This window comes from Bactrocera neohumeralis, unplaced genomic scaffold (assembly GCF_024586455.1).
Source record: "Bactrocera neohumeralis isolate Rockhampton unplaced genomic scaffold, APGP_CSIRO_Bneo_wtdbg2-racon-allhic-juicebox.fasta_v2 cluster09, whole genome shotgun sequence".
Classification (NCBI taxonomy): domain Eukaryota; kingdom Metazoa; phylum Arthropoda; class Insecta; order Diptera; family Tephritidae; genus Bactrocera; species Bactrocera neohumeralis.
This window is the reverse complement of record NW_026089622.1, coordinates 2,478,390-2,497,176: the sequence shown is the minus strand read 5'-3', so window position 1 is coordinate 2,497,176 and position 18,787 is coordinate 2,478,390. Positions and strand designations below refer to the sequence as shown.

The 18,787-nt window shown below is 34.1% G+C and overlaps 1 protein-coding gene across 1 annotated transcript; it reads right to left on the bottom strand.

The window, feature by feature from the left end:
* Nucleotides 1–11,791: 11,791 nt before the first annotated feature.
* LOC126764399 (uncharacterized) lies at nucleotides 11,792–12,570 on the bottom strand. The gene is made up of 2 exons (XM_050482094.1): nucleotides 12,362–12,570; nucleotides 11,792–12,280 (listed from the first exon to the last, which is right to left on the bottom strand). The coding sequence occupies exons 1-2, from the start codon at nucleotides 12,446–12,448 to the stop codon at nucleotides 11,792–11,794; spliced, it is 576 nt and encodes a 191-aa protein (XP_050338051.1). The 5' UTR covers nucleotides 12,449–12,570.
* Nucleotides 12,571–18,787: the final 6,217 nt, after the last annotated feature.

Here is an 18,787-nt window from a genome sequence, read left to right as displayed (position 1 = left end):
AACAACAACAATAACATTAATAACAATCAGCGACAAAATAACTCAAACAGTGCAACTTTAAACTCTTCTACTCAACCCAGTTTTAATAGCAACGACAGCAATCAAACATACAGAACTAATCGCAGCTCGAGTAGTTTTTTTAATCAGAATAATAATAACAATAATGAACGACTGTTAAATAACAGAAGTAATAATCGTTTTCGCAGTGAAACAGTTGTAGAGCCTATGGAAATAGGAGTCAATGAAAACGAACAAAATTTTCAATTAGAGGGCCAAGGAAGTTACCCTATATAATAGTTGAAATAAACGTGAGAAAACTTAAGTTCATAATAGATTCAGGTGCAGAATTTAGTATCATAAACCCAAATATTTGTAATCCCAAATGGAGAATAAAATCACGTTCTATTACTTTAAAAGTTATAAATCGAACTGTTACTACAGACGTACAGTATAGCTTTCCATTGTTTAAAGAATTTCATAAACCAAATTTTAATGCTAATTTCCTAGAATTTAAATTTCATAACTACTTTGATGGTCTAATACAGTGTTTACAGTGTTGTGGGCGCTGCAGGTATCAAGGGGGGCGGTAAGAGACCCAGAAAGAAAATTGGGGCGTTGTGTAGAGGCTTGGGGGTTATTTGTAATTTTATTTAGCTAGTAGGCCTCTTAGACAACGACTACATGAGCTCTCGACTCTCAACAACAACTTGTGAACATCAACTAATAGCGGGATTCTGTAACCAGTCTCTAGTCTCTATTTGAGACATTTTGAGGCAAAGTCTCAATTTGAGACTAGTTACTATTCACTAAACAGTCTCTAGCGTTAGTCTCAAAATATTGAGACCTGGTAGTTAGCAGGTCACAAAACTAAAAAGAACTCTTGTCTGCCATTTTGAATATACTGAATAGAGATCATCATAGATATTAATCGATTGTCGTTTCTTTATATTTTGTAAGCAACTCAAACACGAAAAGGTTAAAAATAAATCAATTTTACATAAATTTCGTAAATATTATGAAACAAAGTCAACATATATTTTTATTTTCATTGATAATTATGTTTTTTGACTATGTTATAGAAAATTTAATATTTGTTATCGACATATTTATTTTCATTCAAGTGTAAAAACATCTCTGAATAATGAAATGTAATAGATTTTGTGACTGTCACTTACAGAATAGCAATATCATCTCAAGTCTCAAAAATTGTCTCTAACTTAAAATCTCAAATTTAGAGACTTGAGACTGTCTCAAGTTACAGAATCGCACGGTAATATGAATTAAAAGATTGCTCAAACTCGGTTCTATATTTCTCTCCGCGTAGTTCATATATCTCTCTCCTATTTTATTGAATATAGAAAAAATTAAAATTATGTCAATCGGTCGCTCCGTTTCATAACGGGGCGTCTCGACAGGATAGAATTTATAGAATACTAACTGTCAAAAGTATTGCTATTGCCATTGCCAAATCTGTATGTGGGCATTTGCTATCATAATATAATCATTTGCGCAAAGGTGTAGGGTAGGCAGTAGGGTGGTCCTTATTTTTCGACTTTTTAAAACTTAACCGGGCACCCCGTAATATGATTGTCTACCCTAAAATAAGAAATAAGAATTTTTAAAATTTATTTTTTGAATAGTTTTAGAGGTCGCTACCTTAAGTCGAACTTTGAAAAAAGCAGTTTTATAGACATTATAACTATGAAGTTATATAATTAGTTTCAGATTTTTTTGTAACGCATTTTAAATTTTTCGCCATTATTTTTACATGGTTGTACATTGCATTTCATTTGAAACTTTCAAACCTTTTAACCTTTCTTTTTCAGTACTCTCAGTTCGAATTTAGTAAATATACAGAACACACGTGCTTTTCCTTTTCCAAACCATACGTTCTGTTTCAACTTGTTATGGCGTCAAGAAGTAGTGGCGGTAGTTTATTAACTAAAAATAAAACCAACGTTTGGTTAATCGGTCAGTCAATACCAAATCTAAATCAATCGAAATTACCTTCTATTGGTGAGGTGTTACGTTTATTTTTTTACTACAAAAGTGAAGAAAAAAGAACCGTTCGAAATTCTGCTACTGTGGCTGCTGGTGAAGTCATGAATTTATGGGAAAAAGCTAGTTACCAACAAGATCGAAAAAACATGTTATCAGTGAAATAGAATACTTCATAGAGTGGAAGAATCTAAAAAAAAATAAGGAGAACAAGAAAAAACGTTCGAAAGCAATAGAGGAAAATGAGCGAAATTGGCAACAAAAATTAGAAGATTTGTTTGATATTGCTCATTCTGAAGCTTTAAATATTTTGACTGTAGAAGAGGATAAGCAGTTTTTATCAGCACAACGACAGAAAGATCGCCCTGGTTTAATATGTTCAATAGACAAAAAAAGTTTGAGAAAAAGTGAGGAACTGAAAAAGAAAGAAGAACGCCTCAAAAAGTTACGTGAAAGAGAAAACAGATGTATTTCAGCTTTGACAGAAAAATGTGTACTTTCTTCCTCAACTACCAGCGAAGAAACTAGTGCATCTGATTTCGAAGTTTCATTAGGACCTTCAAAAGTGCAACCGCCAAAAAAACGAGCTCGAAAAGAAGTAATAAATAGCCACTTAGCTGCTAGCCTTGATGTCACAAAATTAACTGACAGAAAAGCTGCTGTGGTTATAGCATCTACATTGAAAAGTGCTGGATGTCACCCGGCAGAGTTTAATGTTAATAGATCTTCAATACGTCGAAATCGTTTAAGAAATCCAAAAGCAATTGCACAATCTCTTAAAAACGAGTTTCAACCTGATGTACCATTAACGATTCATTGGGATGGCAAGTTAATTGAAGACATAAGTGGTCACGAAACTGTAGATCGTCTACCAATTTTAGTGTCGGGACTTGGAGTAGATCAGCTTTTAGCGGTTCCAAAATTGAATTGTGGAACAGGGAAAGCTTGTGCATCAGCTGTTTACGAATCAATAACTTCATGGGGTTTAAGCGATAAAATAAAATGTTTATGTTTTGACACTACAGCTGTAAACACCGGTCTGATAAATGGAGCTTGTGTTCTTCTGGAACAGAAAATGAAGAAAGATATGCTTTGGCTGGCCTGTCGCCACCATGTAGGGGAAATTATGTTACAAGCTGCCTTTGATCAAGCTCTAGGTCCATCTAGTGGGCCTGATATTCTATTGTTTAAAAGGTTTAAAAAAAATTGGGAAAAAATTTACCAAAATGATTATAAAACAGTAATTCATGATACCACGTCCTTCAAGATTATAGAAAATATTACTGAGAACAGGATTTCTTTTGCACAAAACCAACTCCAAATATATCAACCTCGAGATGACTATAAAGAGTTGCTGAATCTTACGATCATTTACTTGGGAGGAGTTCCTGAAAAAGGAGTATCATTTAGGAGGCCTGCTGGCCTTCATCGCGCTAGGTGGATGGCTAAAGCCATGTACTGCTTGAAAATTTTCCTTTTTCGACATCAATTTAAGCTTTCAAAGAAAGAAGAAAAAGCAATCAAAGATATATGTATTTTTACAATCATGATATATGTAAAAAACTGGTTTCAAGCTGCTATCGGATATTCAGCAACAAGAAACGACTTACAATTATTAAAAGACCTTGACTCCTTTAAAAATATAAACCCAGTTATAGCCAAAATTACTATGAAAAAAATACTGGGCCATTTATGGTACTTATCAGAAGAGTTGGTGTCTTTTGCATTTTTCGACGACGAACTATCAGCTCAAGATAAGAAAAAGATGGTAAATGCACTAAAAAACAAAGGTGTAGCGAACTGTCCAAAAAGAAAAAGCATTGATGTCGAACACATCAGTGAAAAAAGCATAGAATATTTTGTGACTAGCAACTCTTTACGATTTTTTCATATACTGGGCATTTCATCACATTTTTTGAGTAAAGACGTTGAAACTTGGAAAGATGATTCTGATTTTAAGGCTGCAAAAGCAATCGTCCATTCTATGCGGGTAGTGAATGATATTGCTGAGCGTGGTGTTGCCTTAATGGAGGAATATAATAAATTGATAACAAACGATGAAGAGCAAAAGCAGTATTTGCTTTTGTTGATAAAAGACTACAGACAGAAATATCCTGATTCAAAAAAATCAACACTTCTATCCTGATTTTACACAATTTCAGTATTAAAACATACTCTTATTTGTATTGTTTACTTAAATTTTGCATGTAAATGTTTTATATCAATAAAAACAAGTTAGTGATTAATACAGTGATTTTATTGTTTTAAATTAAAATTAAAACATTGGTAGCGACCTCTAAATATTATTTTAAAAATTAAATAAAAATACTGAGAGTGTTTCTTAGCATAGAAAAGCAATTGAGATGGTGCCCTGACAAAAATTCCAGAATAAATTTTTTTGACACATATAAGGACCACCCTAGTAGGCAGGTTCGAGCTGATGTGGCGAATGCTTTGAGCTCTTGAATAATTTTTTTTATCACTTGCGAAATGACGTCGGGTAGGTAGCTGATGTAACGCACGTTTTCAGCTTTTGAACTCCTTAAATCTTTTATGTGGAAAATAAAAAAAGGATATTTATCCTTTCTTACAAATGTATTTCTGGGGGAAATAAAAAAGGATAAAGATCCTATTTTTTTACAAATGTTTTTCTGGGAAAAATAAGATAATAAGAAAAAGAGAAAGATCCTTTTTACAAATGTATTTCTGGGAAAAATAAGATAATACGAAAAGGAGAAAGATCCTTTTTTTACAAATGTATTTCTAGGAAAAATAAGAATTCATATTTTTGGACTACTATATAATAATTGTGCTTAAGCATTCCTATATAAACAATGTAATATTTATTTTATTTTCATTTGTGGTTTTGCGCGCAATAGATGTGCAGTACTTACATACGCCTCCTTAACACTACTCGCGAAGTTGAACGTATTTCTCAAAGCAAAACAATGTCGGAAGTAAAAAAGAAGAGACGGCAATACTGTGCGGAATACATTAATTTCGGACTCATTGAAAATCCCACAAACCCATCCTCGCCTTTGTGTCTTCTATATCTAAAAACATTTTCGAATGAAGCAATGAAGCCCTCAAGACTGCAAGATCATTTGAATAAAATGCATCCAGATAAGAGAGACAAGAATGTAGCACATTTTCAAGACCTAGAGAAGAAGCATAATACTCAGCCAAGTGTAGCAAAACTATTTTCAGCGGCTGCTAAGCAAGATGACGACGGACTTCGAGCTTCGTACAATATCTCTTTGTTAATTGCTCAAAAAGGCAAACCACATAACATCGGAGAAGAGTTAATATTGCCAGTAATAAATGAAGTAATAACTACCGTGCTTCATAAACCGGCCGCAGATATTATCCGAAAAATTCCTTTGAGTAATAATTCTGTGACACGACGAATTGATGAAATGGCTGAAAACATTGAAGAATCATTGTACGATCACCTGAGGTCAAGTCAATTTTCAATTCAGCTGGATGAGTCCACTTCACTAATGAAGCATTGTTGTTGTCTTACGAGAGTTTTATTAAAGATGAGAAAATATGTGAAGAATTATTATTTGATAGAAATTTAGAGACCGATACAAAAGGCGAAACCATAAAGAAATTCCTTTGAAAAATATTTGCCCCTATTGCGGTTTTCAACCCGACTTGGTCGAATTGAAATTAAGGCAACTCAACTTCAGATCAACCAAACTCTTTTTCGGTATTGCGAGCTTCAACTAAGTTCAGTCGAAGTATGATTGGCGTTGCCAACCTAAGAAAGGGAAATTTGACAGATAGTGAAACAGCTAAAATTTTGTAAACGATATATTTAAACAATTGAATTCAGTTGTCGCTCGCGAAAAAGTGAATAAACATATATAATAAACAATAAATAAAAAATGGATATAAGTTTTGATTTATATTACAATGACGAAATTACTGGGGGCAAAATTGATGTGCTCGTATACGAAAAAACCTTCGTGATCACTCAAATCCATTGGAGCTTCCAAATGCAAAGTAAGCCACAGTTTTTTCACAATTGAATTGCTTTTTAATAATGTTTGTTGCAGATTCATAAGTTATTTTCGATTAAATAAAGAAGCATTTTGTTTTTTACTGAATGAGATGAAGGAACATTTCCACAAACGTGTGCGAGGAACGCCCAATGGATTAAAATTCAAATGACTGAGGAGGAGCAAAACGATTCAAAAGTTTCATTTTATTCAAAAAGTGCTTTCCCGAGAGTAGTTGGTTGCATTGACGGGACTCATGTTCGCATAATTTCACCAAGAAAAGTAGTGAAACATCTTTGTCTTAACAGAAAGGGCTACTACAGTTTAAACGTGATGATTGTATGTATAAAATCTGAGTTATATTAGAAACAAAATGGTACAAAAGTACACTCAAAGGCCCGGAATATTGTATAGCGGACAATTGGTATACTCAATGTTTGTTGCGCATTGCACAATATTTGCCAACACTTTCAAGTGGAATCTCCGGAAGAAATACCATCGACTTCAAATACTACAATGACCAATGATGTTTTGGACAAAGAAAGGGAAGAAGAGGATACGGCTCGAATAATTCGCAATAACATTATGACTTCCCTCTAAATAATTAAAATATTAAATTGCATTTATTATTTCTAATGTGCTATTTATTCAGGCATATGTATATTTAAATAAATTCACTAAATAACAATATCACTTTATTTTTTAAAGAAAACTTAAACTATGGTACACAAATATAAAATATCACTTCATTCCAGAATAATTAAAAATAAAATAAAAAAATATTACTTTGTGTCTTAAATAACAAAAAAAAATTATAATCTTTGCGAAGATTTTAATTTAGCAATTTGAATTTATTGTTTCCAAATTGTGGCTTTCCTCTTCCTACTTCTGGAAACTTCTCCATTAACTCCACCAATTTTTCGAATTGCTTTTTTGTTGCAACTTTATTTTTTCTAAAAATTTATAAAAAACAAAATTTATATTAATTAAAATTAATTTAACATTAATTAAAATAGTTATTTTACCCGTCCTCCATTTTTGTTTAATATTTTTTTGTATTTCACTGCACGAATGTTGAACTTCAACTGCTATTAAGCAGTTGAAGTTTATTTATATACTAGTCCACCCCACTTGTACAGAGTTGAAAACCGCAATACCAAGAAAAGTAGAAGTTCGATCATACTTCAACCGCAATTTTTTTTTGACGGATTGAGTTGAAGTTGGCAATACCGAATTTTTAAACTTCGACTGAAATGCAGTTGGGTTGAAAACCGCAATAGGGGCATATTATTTCAGTTGCTACGGATGGCGTTCCGGCTATGACAGGGTGCCATAAAGGCTTCATAGCATAATTAAAAAATAAAATTCCAGATGTCCTTGGTGTACATTGCGTTATTCATAGACAACATTAAGTTGCTAGAAACTTAAGTGAAAAACTTTTTCAATCACTGCAATATGTCATCAAAGCAGTCAATAAAATCCGCAACAGCTCTTTGAATGATAGATTATTTCATCAGCTTTGTGTTACTAATGACGAGGATTTCAACCGTTTGTTGTTTCATACTGAAGTTCATTGGCTATCAAGAGGCAATTGTCTGACTCGATTTTACAACCTGTTTGACTCTGTTATAGAGTTCATGGAAACTAAAGATACAGAATTTGAAGACAAGCTCATAACATCAAAGAATGATATAGCTTACATGACAGACCTGTATAAATTGTTCAACGACATGAATCTCCAACTGCAAGGCCATAAAATAAATTTAATTAAAACAAAAAACGTCGTTGCTGCTTTCGCAGCCAAACTGCTTCTACACAAAAAGAATCTGGGCAGACGTGAGTTTCAAAATTTTCTGAAATTATCAGTATCATGCAGTAACGACGAATTGTTTGTCTACTGCCAACATTTGGAAAAGCTCCACCTATTGCGCTTAGGTTTCAAGTTGCTGGTTATAGTAAAAGTTTCGTTTAGAATTCTCCGTTAATATACATATTTATATAGGTCACAATAATTAATTTGAAGTTATAGTGGTTTTTACATAGGTGAAAAAATGGGGAGCGCTAAAAAAATATTTATTCTCAAAGTGGGCGGTAGACAAAATAAGTTTGGGAACCACTGGTCTAATAGGTAACAATATATTGCTTAATTTGAGTTGTAAAATCGACTACGAGAATAGAGTTTTAATAACAAAAGATGCAACATTCCCAATTTATTTTTGCGAAGAAGAAGAATTAACAGTAGAGGATTATCAAAAAAATAAACATTTGGAAATATTTATTAATGCAGAAAAAGAAATAGTAGAACATTCGTCACTTAGTATGTTTCCTAATCATTTAAATTCCAAAGATCAAGAAGTTTTAAAGGCTGTTATAAATAAGTTTAAAGATATTTTTTATAATGATGGTGAAAACTTACCTTTCAGTAGTGAAATTCGTCATCGAATAAATACAAAAACTGACACTCCTATATATAGTAAACTGTATAGGTACCCTGTCAAACATCGGGCAGAAGTGGACAGGCAAATACAGGAAATGCTAGCGCGGAATGTTATATCTCCGAGTTGTAGTCCTTACAATTCCCCATTATGGGTTGTGCCCAAAAAACCAGATAACAGTGGTAAGCAAAAATGGCGAATTGTAATTGACTACAGAAAACTAAATGAACAAACAATAGACGACAAGTTCCCACTTCCAAATAAAGAAGATTTATTTGATAAGTTGGGAAAATGCTGTTATTTCAGCACAATTGATCTTGCTAAGGGATTCCACCAGATTGAGGTGCACCCCGACGATAAGGCTAAGATAGCTTTTTCAACTGCAAGTGGCCATTACGAATTTAATCGTATGCCATTTGGCCTTAAAACAGCCCCTGCAACATTTCAACGATTAATAAATCATGTATTAAGAGATCATATAAATAAAATTTGCGTTGTATACCTAGATGATATTTTGATATTTTCCACAAGTTTTCAGGAACACACAGAGTCCATTAAAAAAATATTTAGCACTTTAGGAGATACAAATTTAAAGATACAAATAGATATGTAAATGTCATTTTGCTGCATTGACCACAAAATTTTTAGGACACCTTGTAACAGGTGAAGGTATTAAACCTAATCCCTCAAAAATTGAAGCAATAAACAGAATGCAACCACCTTCAAACATAAAGGAAATCAAAAGATTTTTAGGAATCACCGGTTATTACCGCAAATTTATGCGAGACTATGCGAAAGTTGCATTCCCCATGGTTCGTCTTTTAAAGCAAAATGCTGTATTGGATTATAGAAGCCAAGAATTCCTAAATTCATTTGAAACGTTAAAAAAACTTATTAATAGGGACCATTTTTACAAGCCCCATATTTTAATAAAAACTTCATCTTTACAACTGCTGCTTCACAATTCGCAATTGGGTCAGTTTTAAGCCAACAAAGCCAACCAATTTGCTTCCAATCTCGAATGTTGTCTGACCATGAAATTCGCTACTCAACCATAGAAAAAGAAGCACTTGCTGTTGTGTGGTCAGTGAAACATTTTCACACATATCTGTACGGTCGCAAATTTCTATTTCCACTGACCACTGACTGACCACCGACCATTAGTTTGGCTACATAATTTTAGAGAACCAAATATGAAACTACAAAGGTGGAAAATCCTACTTAATGAGTACGACTTTGATATATCGCATATTAAAGGCAAAGATAACACAGTCGCTGATGTTCTAAGTAGATACTGTGTAAAAAATGAAGTTAAACATTTAGGAAATCTGAATATTTTAAATAGCAAATTACGTGAAGAAAACTAAGTTAATAGAGAAAGTGATGAACGAGTTGACATTATGTGAACAGCTGCAACAATACATAGCGCATTTGAAGATAATTTGGTTTATAACAGAAAAAGCAAGCTTAGGTTATGGAGAGAAAGAAAAATGTGTAGTAAAAATTGTAAACAAAAAGTTTCAAAATCACGTAGAAATTACTTCTGAATCCGATCTTTGCAATATTATGCAAGGTATATTAATAGACAAAGGCATCCTATGTATCTATTGCGAAAATGATGATCTTTTTATCACGTTTCAAAGTGTTTTTGTTCGTAATTTCGGTAACAGATCTTTGACATTGTATCGATCAAATATAACAGCCCTATTCTCATGCCCTCACAAAAGTCACCAACCTCACTACAGTGATGTTTCTCACTATAGTGAGGGTTACCTTATTCTGGCGAAAATTCAAAAGCTCAAATGCTCACTATTCTCACAAATATCTGTGACGTGTGAAAGCAGCCATCTGTGTTTGTTTTGTTTTGCATATTTGACATTTTTTAAAATATTGAGAATTGAGTGTTATTAGCATGGAGGAACTATTATTTGTATATGCGGCAATTGTTGAGGAGGAGGAATCGGGGGGTAGAAGAAAAATTTTAAAGGGTTTGCGAGACAAAAGCGATCCCTTTACTATGCAAGACACTGCATTTATTAACACATTTCGATTCCCAAAATCGCTATGTAAATTGCTGATTAGTGAATTGGTGCCGCATGATGTGCAGAAGTCAAATATTCCTTTTGATCTGCGTTTCCTGACGAGTTTATATTTTTACGGGCATGGCTCTTATCAAAAATGCGTTGGTAATAATTATATGCTCTCTATGAGCCAATCCTCAGTGTCAAGAGCTCTGCACTTTATTTCAAAACTGATTGGGGATGTTAAGGGAAGTGAAATTTATTTCCCTTCAAGCGCGCAGGATGTGTCAGATGCAAAGAAGGGGTAAGATAAATAAATAAAAATAAATATAAATTAATAAAAATAAATATAAATAAATAAATAAATTTTTTCTTAAAGATTTTACACGAAATTTGGGATCAAGGGCACAATCGGCGCAATCGATTGTACCCATATTGGGTTTGTTTCACCCTCAAGCACAGACGCCACTACTCCTCTCTCACATTTTATGAACCGGAAAGAATTTTACAGCCTTAATGTAGAAGCAGTACGTAATGTTCTATATTATACAAACTATTTACCAATCTTTCTATTAATACATATGTATATATTTGCATTTTTGGCAGGTTTGTGATCATCGACTTCTGTTCACCGCTGTCAACGCGAGATATCCCGGGTCTTGCCATGATTCTGGTATTTGGACCACATCCCCAACACGTATGCACCTCACAAATACCTATAACACGCAAAGTGATTCGTGGTTGTTAGGCGACCAAGGATATCCATTGGAGCCATGGCTGTTAACGCCAGTCGCTGAACCTTCAAACGCAAGAGAAGTGCGTTACAATAAGTTGCACGCCAAAGCACGTAATACCATTGAGAGAGCCTTTGGTGTTTTGAAGTCACGATTCCGGTGCCTCTCAAAACACCGCATTCTTCATTACAGCCCTGAAGAAGCGTCTTTGATTATTTACGGGTGTACAATTCTTCACAACATTTTACTGAAGCATGGTGTGGCTGCAGACCTTGGCTTGGAAGAAGTTTTAGAAGAATCACAAGACACCGAAATTGTTTTCGAAAACCCCAATTTTAGGGATGGTGCTAGAGTAAGAGAACGTTACAGTATGTCTTTATAATATACATATGTATGTATATATTTCCAGTGGCGTTATGTACTATAAATATATATATATAAATATATATACATATATGTAAGTTACTGTCTGTCTCTGTACATTTTACTTCCTCTAAGAATGAATAAAAAGACATCTACATATGTTTAAATAATTCATTTTATTTTATTTAATTTTTTTATTTTTTTACATTTTTATTTAATTTTTTACATTTTTATTATTATTTATCCAATTTTTGGAACAACTTAGACATAACCTCAGACAGCGAGGCTAGTGCCTGTGTCATTTGAGCCAGCACCCCTGCCATCTGCACATTTTGCTCTACAATTTTTCTTTGTAGAGCAATGGCCTCCTCCTCTCGCTTTTCTCTGTCCTCCATTTTTTTTAGCACTGTTCCAAGCATCTTCGCTGCAGTCAATTTTTCGGGAGGGATATAAGAAGACGATGGCATAGGAGAAGATAATATGGGAGGAGATAAGGAAGAAGATGGAGGTGATGGTGAAGAAGAAAAATGAGGTGAAGGCGAGGAAGAAAAATTTATTGATAAAGCAGGAAAAGCTGGAGCAGGCGATGTGACTGCTAGTGAAGATGCTGGAACAGGCGATGCGACTGTTGGTGTTGGCGCTGGAGCAGGCGATGCGACTGCTAGTGAGGGTGCTGGAGCAGGCGAGGAAGCTAGAGCTTGTGTATTTATATACAACGGCAAAACCTGTAAGTATAAAACGGACCAATTATTGCCTCATGTAATAAAAAAATATATAGTCCGACAAATATTAAATTAAAATATTACCTGATGACCCAAAGTCGCAACACCCGGCAATCCATCCACCGCTGCTGCCCCAAATGTTGTTATGGCTTGCTCCTCGAATGGAGTCATTCCACTTATCGGAGGGCCTCCACCAGTCGCTTGCGCATGGGTCTTCAGTTTGCGCGCTCGCGATCGCAACTGGTGTTTTCAATGCATTAATGACTATGGAAATATATGTATGTATTTTAATAATGTGACACAAACACAAGCATTTATTATCTTACCTCCTTCCACTTGGCTGCCGACCGAGTTGGGCCTCTTAAGGCATTTAAATTATCTGCTAACTCCGACCAAAGTATTTGCAGCCCTTGAGGGTTGGTCAGAGTTAGCTTCCCCCGTTGCAACTCAGGATGCTGCTTGCAAAACATTACCTAATGTTGCAGCTGCTCCTGAGTTGTCCTCTCCGTTTTTGCACGCCTAGGAATATAGGAAATTATTGTATATATATATATTTAAAATTTGGAAAATTACTTACATATGCTGATTATTCATTTGTGTGTCCATTTTTGTTTGCTTATTTTTATTAAAACAGCTGTTTGACAGCAAAAAGCTTTTTACCTCACGTGGTGACTTTTTAAAGCTTTTTTCTTATGAGGTTTGAGCAAGAATAGCCTCACAACATATGCCTCACAAGAAATCTCTCAAATGTTTCCTCTCAACTCAGTTGAGAGGTTTTTTCAGAATAGGGCTGTAAAGCTAATTGAAATTACTGACAAGAACGATATATTGACTATCATTGAAAATGAGCATCTTCGCAATAACCACCTAGGCATACAAGAAGTATTTTTAGAGTTGAAGAATAAATAGTTTTACCCGAAGCTTTATAAAACAATAACACTTTATATTAACAATTGTTCAATTTGCACTATAGCTAAGCACGACAGAAATCCCCTAAAACTTTCCTACCAAATTACAGAAACCCCTACACACCTTAATGACATAGTCCATATAGACATTTGATACCCTTGTAGGAATAAAATGGATCTCACCACCATAGATAAATTCTCAAAGTATGCAACATTTCATAAATTAAATGATAGAAATTGGATTGCAATAATAGCAGCTTTAAAAGAACGTATTTTATTTTTAGGGAAAATGAATAAACTTATCTTCGATAACGATCGTTGTATATTACACAGCGCTGTTAATTATTTTTAAGTGAACAAAATATTGATGCTGATATTGTCACTGGCGAAGCGAATGTATTGGCGAGTCGAATGTTTTAGGCGAAAATTCGCCATGTTCATATTGTGACTGGCGAATGAACACATTCGCTCAACTTTTTTGTTGGCATACTAAAATAATTGAGAAATGTCACACGAGTTCATCCGAAATTGACATATTTGACGTATTATTGTTATTGTTTTGGAATTATATTATTCGCTTATTCGTTATTGTGTGTTTTGAAATTTTACCGTGATTTTAAAAAAGGGAATAAAAATGTTTACCAACGTAGATTTATATTTTGAAGACAGTTATGTTGAAAGGACAACAGCGAAGTTACTTAGGCAGCGACGGTTCATCAGGGATCACTCTAATCCCATGGAACTTTCTTCAGTGTTGTAAGTATCTATTACTATAAAAGTGCATAAACAAATATCACGTCACATAAGTTTTTATTAACAGATTTAAAGAAAACTTTCGGTTAAGTAAAGATGCATTTATGTATGTGCTAGACAGCATAAAGGAAAAATATCCGATTAACCTATCGTCGTCAATATCGCCGAAGTTGAAATTGTGCTGCGTTCTCAGATTTTTGGCTCATGGGAGCTATCAGCAAACAGTGGGAAATGATTTCCAACTAGGTATTGCGCAGCCCACTGTTTCGTTGATTTTTAAAGAAATGCTTCCAATATTGGAATCCACTCTGTGCAGTGTCTGGATAAAAACAGACATAACTGAAGAGCAGAAACGAACAACAAGAAGGAAATTTTTCACCAGATCAGGAATTCCAAATGTGGTTGGTTGCGTTGATGGAACCCATGTTGCAATTATTGCTCCATGTGAGAACAAGCATTTATATATGAATAGAAAAGGATTTTACAGCATAAATGCGATGATTGTAAGTAGTAACTAAATAAATAAATTATTACTTATTATTATTTCGTCTTAAAAAATTAATTTTTATCAGGCGTGCGATCAGGATATGGTTATACGGTGTGTTGCTGCATGATATGGAGGATCTAGCCACGACTCATTTGTGTGGAACAATAGCGCATTAAAAACATATCTGGAGCAAACATACCAAAGAGGAGATCATAATTCGGTTTACTTAGGTAACTACAATTTATATGTGTATGTACATACAAAAATACTAAAATTAAATATATTATAGGTGATTCTGGATATCCACTACACGAGTATCTATGGACGCCTTTCCGAAACGCTTTGCCAGGAACAGTGGAATCAAATTTTAATAAGAAAAATGCAAAGGCAAGGAACGTAGTTGAACGGACAATTAGAGTGCTGAAATGCCGATTTCGTTGTATACTAGGTGAACGTAAACTACGATATCCTCCTAGTAAAGCAACTGTTATTGTAAATGTTTGTTGTGCTTTACACAATATTTGCAAACAATATAATGTAAATGATCCTGAAGAAGAAACTTTTGTTGATGTGGTAGTACCACTGGAACCAGTTGAAGGAAACTTCAGTGGAACAGCAGCAGATCATCGCCTAAAATATATGTAAAATATATGTACATATATGTAACATAACTACAATAAAATAACTGAAATTAATTTGAAATGCAGTTTTTTTATTTTGAGTATTTAATTTTTTTTAATTCCAATTCTTTTAGTTTTATTTCAATTTTTTCTTTATGTCGCCTATTTTTTTCTTTAATTTCTTCCTTCTTTCTTTCTTCTTTAATTTTATATAGCGCCAAGTTTTCTTTTTTTAATTCATAAATTTTTCTAGTGTATCTGGAGATTTCATTACAAGCCGAATTAATATTTTCTATAATATCGACAAGGCTTTCTTGCGTTTCAGCTTGTTTCTCCAAAGCCTTCATACGCAAATTTTCGCGGTCCTCCACTCGGCTTGTAGGTGCCTGCCTAGACGAAATGCTAATATTTAGAGGCTGTTCAGGCTGCACCTCGACATCTTCCAGATGTTCTTCTTCGAAATTGTCATATGCAGGTGCAGATGCTGGTGCAGGTGCAGGTGCAGGTGTAGTGCTACCAAATGCGGCTCCGCTTGGATTTACTGCCTGCTGCAAGCTGAGCAGCTCGTCCACGGCTCCAAAGGCGTTAAACTCCGTTGGTTGTATGGTCCTCCACCTGTGGCTGCAATCTCCTTTCGGTTATCGGCAATTTTCTTCTTTAATTTTAGTTTATAGTCCAACCAAACCTAAGAAATACACAAATTAATACAGATATGTACATATATGCAATCAAAATTGTTTATTTTTACCTTATTCCATTCGCTGCCACTACGTATTGGAGGACCGACATTGTTTAGCTCTGAAGCAATTGCTTCCCACAGCTCCATCCTATTTTTTTTTTGTTGAGCCAAACGGCGCCATCCCTCTGGCTAACTCAGGATTTTCTTCCATAAGCTTTACCAACACCTCAAATTGCTTCTGTGTAGTTCGTTTTATTCTGAAAATAATTAAATTTGTAATGAATTAAATACAATAAATAAATTTTTAAAATTTTACTAACGTTTTCTCCATTTCTAACTAGTTTCTCGAATCAAATAAACGTTCGCCAATTTTTGACAGTTGAGGCGAAGCGAATGTTATAAATTCGCAAGTGGCAATACCAAATATTCATTTTCGCTAGTTCTTACGCCACTTCGTGGCGAATTTACTATGCGCTCGCTACTCGCAATTCGCAATAGCGAAATTCGCCTAAAATTTCATTCGCTTCGCCAGTGACAATACCAGCCTGAGTCTCACGTAACTACGCCGTACCTAAAGACAGGTAATTCTGACATTGAAAGATTACACGGTACACTTACGGGGCATCTCGACAGGATAAAATCTATGTCTTGCGAACTGTCAAATCTATTGCTATTGCCATTGCCAAATCTGTATGTGGGCATTTCTTATCATAAGATAATCATTTGCGCAAAGGCGCATGCTTCGAGCTCTTGAAAAATTTATTTTATCATTTGCGAAGGTAGCATTTGGGTAGGTAGCTGATGTAGCCCATGTTTTGAGCCCTTGAACTGTTTAAATCTTTTATGTGGAAAATAAAAAAAGGATAAAGATCCTTTTGTTTACAAATGTATTTCTGGGAAAAATGAAATAATAACAAAGATAAAGATCTTTTTTTTTTACAAATGTATATTTCTGGGAAAAATAAGATAATAAGAAAAAGATCCTTTTTTTACAAACGTATTTCTGGGAAAAATAAGAATTCATATTTTTGGACTACTATGTCATAATTGTGGCATACATTTTATATACCAATAAAAATAATAAATTTAAAATGAGCAATGATATTTTGATTTTCGCTAGTATAAGTTTATTAAATTTAAGATTTCGCTTATTCCCAAACCAATTTGCATAATTTTTCTGTAAATTAACAATATTAAACTAAATAATAATTTTTTGAAAAAATATTATTTTGAAAATGTACTTTATTTTTATAATATAACACAACCGTCTTAATACTCGCTCTTCTAATATTCATATTACCGAAATGAAAATGCCGTCGGCATATGTGCAAATGGGATATGTTGCATCTTCGAAATTTTCATAGAAATGAAAACTGCGCTGTCAAACTGCTGAAGTGACAGCTTATAGCTTACGATATATGGCATACGAATTAGTTTGCGATATATTGTAAGATATAATCAATGTGGAGTCTCCACAGGCAATAGGCACGGCAATACAGTTCGCAAGACATAGATTTTATCCTGTCGAGATGCTCCGTTAATGAGCATCTAAGGGTATTAGAAGCAGACACTAGTCATAAAACGAAAGACTTAAGCTGAGATCACACGATTGGTCAAATGTACCGATTTTTGACAAAATTTTTCTGTACAAATTTGTACAAAATAAATTTTGTGTACCGATACAATTTTCAGTGTTCACACGACTGGCGTACTTGAGCCAGAATTTTTCTGTACTGATTTGTACACTTCAATAATATGACAAATATTTGTGCAACCCTGTCACATGGTTGGGCTTGTCATCTTAAATAAAGTAGATAGCTGATAAGCTTTGAATACATAATTACATATATTTGAACGTAATTTTATAATTTTTAAATATAATGATTTCTTCATCAAGAAAAAAGAAAATAGTGGCAATTATGTGTATTTGTGTACACTTAATTAATAAAAAGAAACAAATAAAAGAAAAACCGAAATTGAAGAAGCGAAGTGTTTGGGTGCTAGATTGGCTTCAGAGGAGAAATACTGACGGGGCGTATGCAAAAACTCTGCGCGAGTTTCGTGAAGTGAATAATCAAAAATATTTGTTTAAAAATTATCTTCGCATGAACGAAGCCACTTTTAATTATATTCTTGAATTAGTCTCCCCAAACCAAAAAAAAAGTCAACGCATATTCAATTACCGATTGTCACGTGCTAGGCGCGTTGTCGAAAATGCATTTGGCATTATGGCAAAGCGGTTTCAAATTTTATATCGACCAATTCAACTGAATGAGCATAAAACGACCCAAATAACACTGGCCTGCTGTGCCTTGCATAATTTTTTAATAAAAAAAAATGCCAGTTATTTGGAAGGTTTAACTACAGATAGGAATGATCAACAAGACAATTCAGTTCATGAGCAACAAGGAGCAGAGGAACGTCCAACGACATACATAACCAATGAAGCCAAAGAAATTCGTGAGGAGTTCGAACAATATTTTATGACAGCCGCTGGAGAAATACCATTTCAATATAGATGTTTATGTTAAATAAAATTAATGATTTAAATATGTCTGTAACTTTATTAATATAGAAGAAAAAACAATTCAATGAAATATCAATCATCATTTAATTCTGAAAGCGCATCTATAGTGCACTTCATAATATTAATTTCAAGTTTTTTTGCTGCTTTCTCATTTTTTGCATTCATTTCACGCATTTGCGACGCTATGTACATGCCGAAGGAATACCACTTGTCTTCTTTTTCTGCATACAACAAATCTGTTGCGCGTTTTAAAATATCTTCTGGCGAATTGGTTGCTGCATCAGCTGGCGATGATGTTGATGCGTTGGATTGCATGTTGATGGATTGAAAATGCGTGTTTGGTAAACTTTCACTATCAGGGCTTATATTTGAAACAGATGAAGTCGTTTTTTTGTCGTGGTTATGATAAAACTGCATTGCAGTCCAAAATTGCCAATGAGGTTGTGAACTTGACGCACTCTGACCAGACTTTGCCTGTAATTTGTTTTTGTATTATTGTACGCTGTTTTCACATTCGCCCACTTGGCTTTGCACTC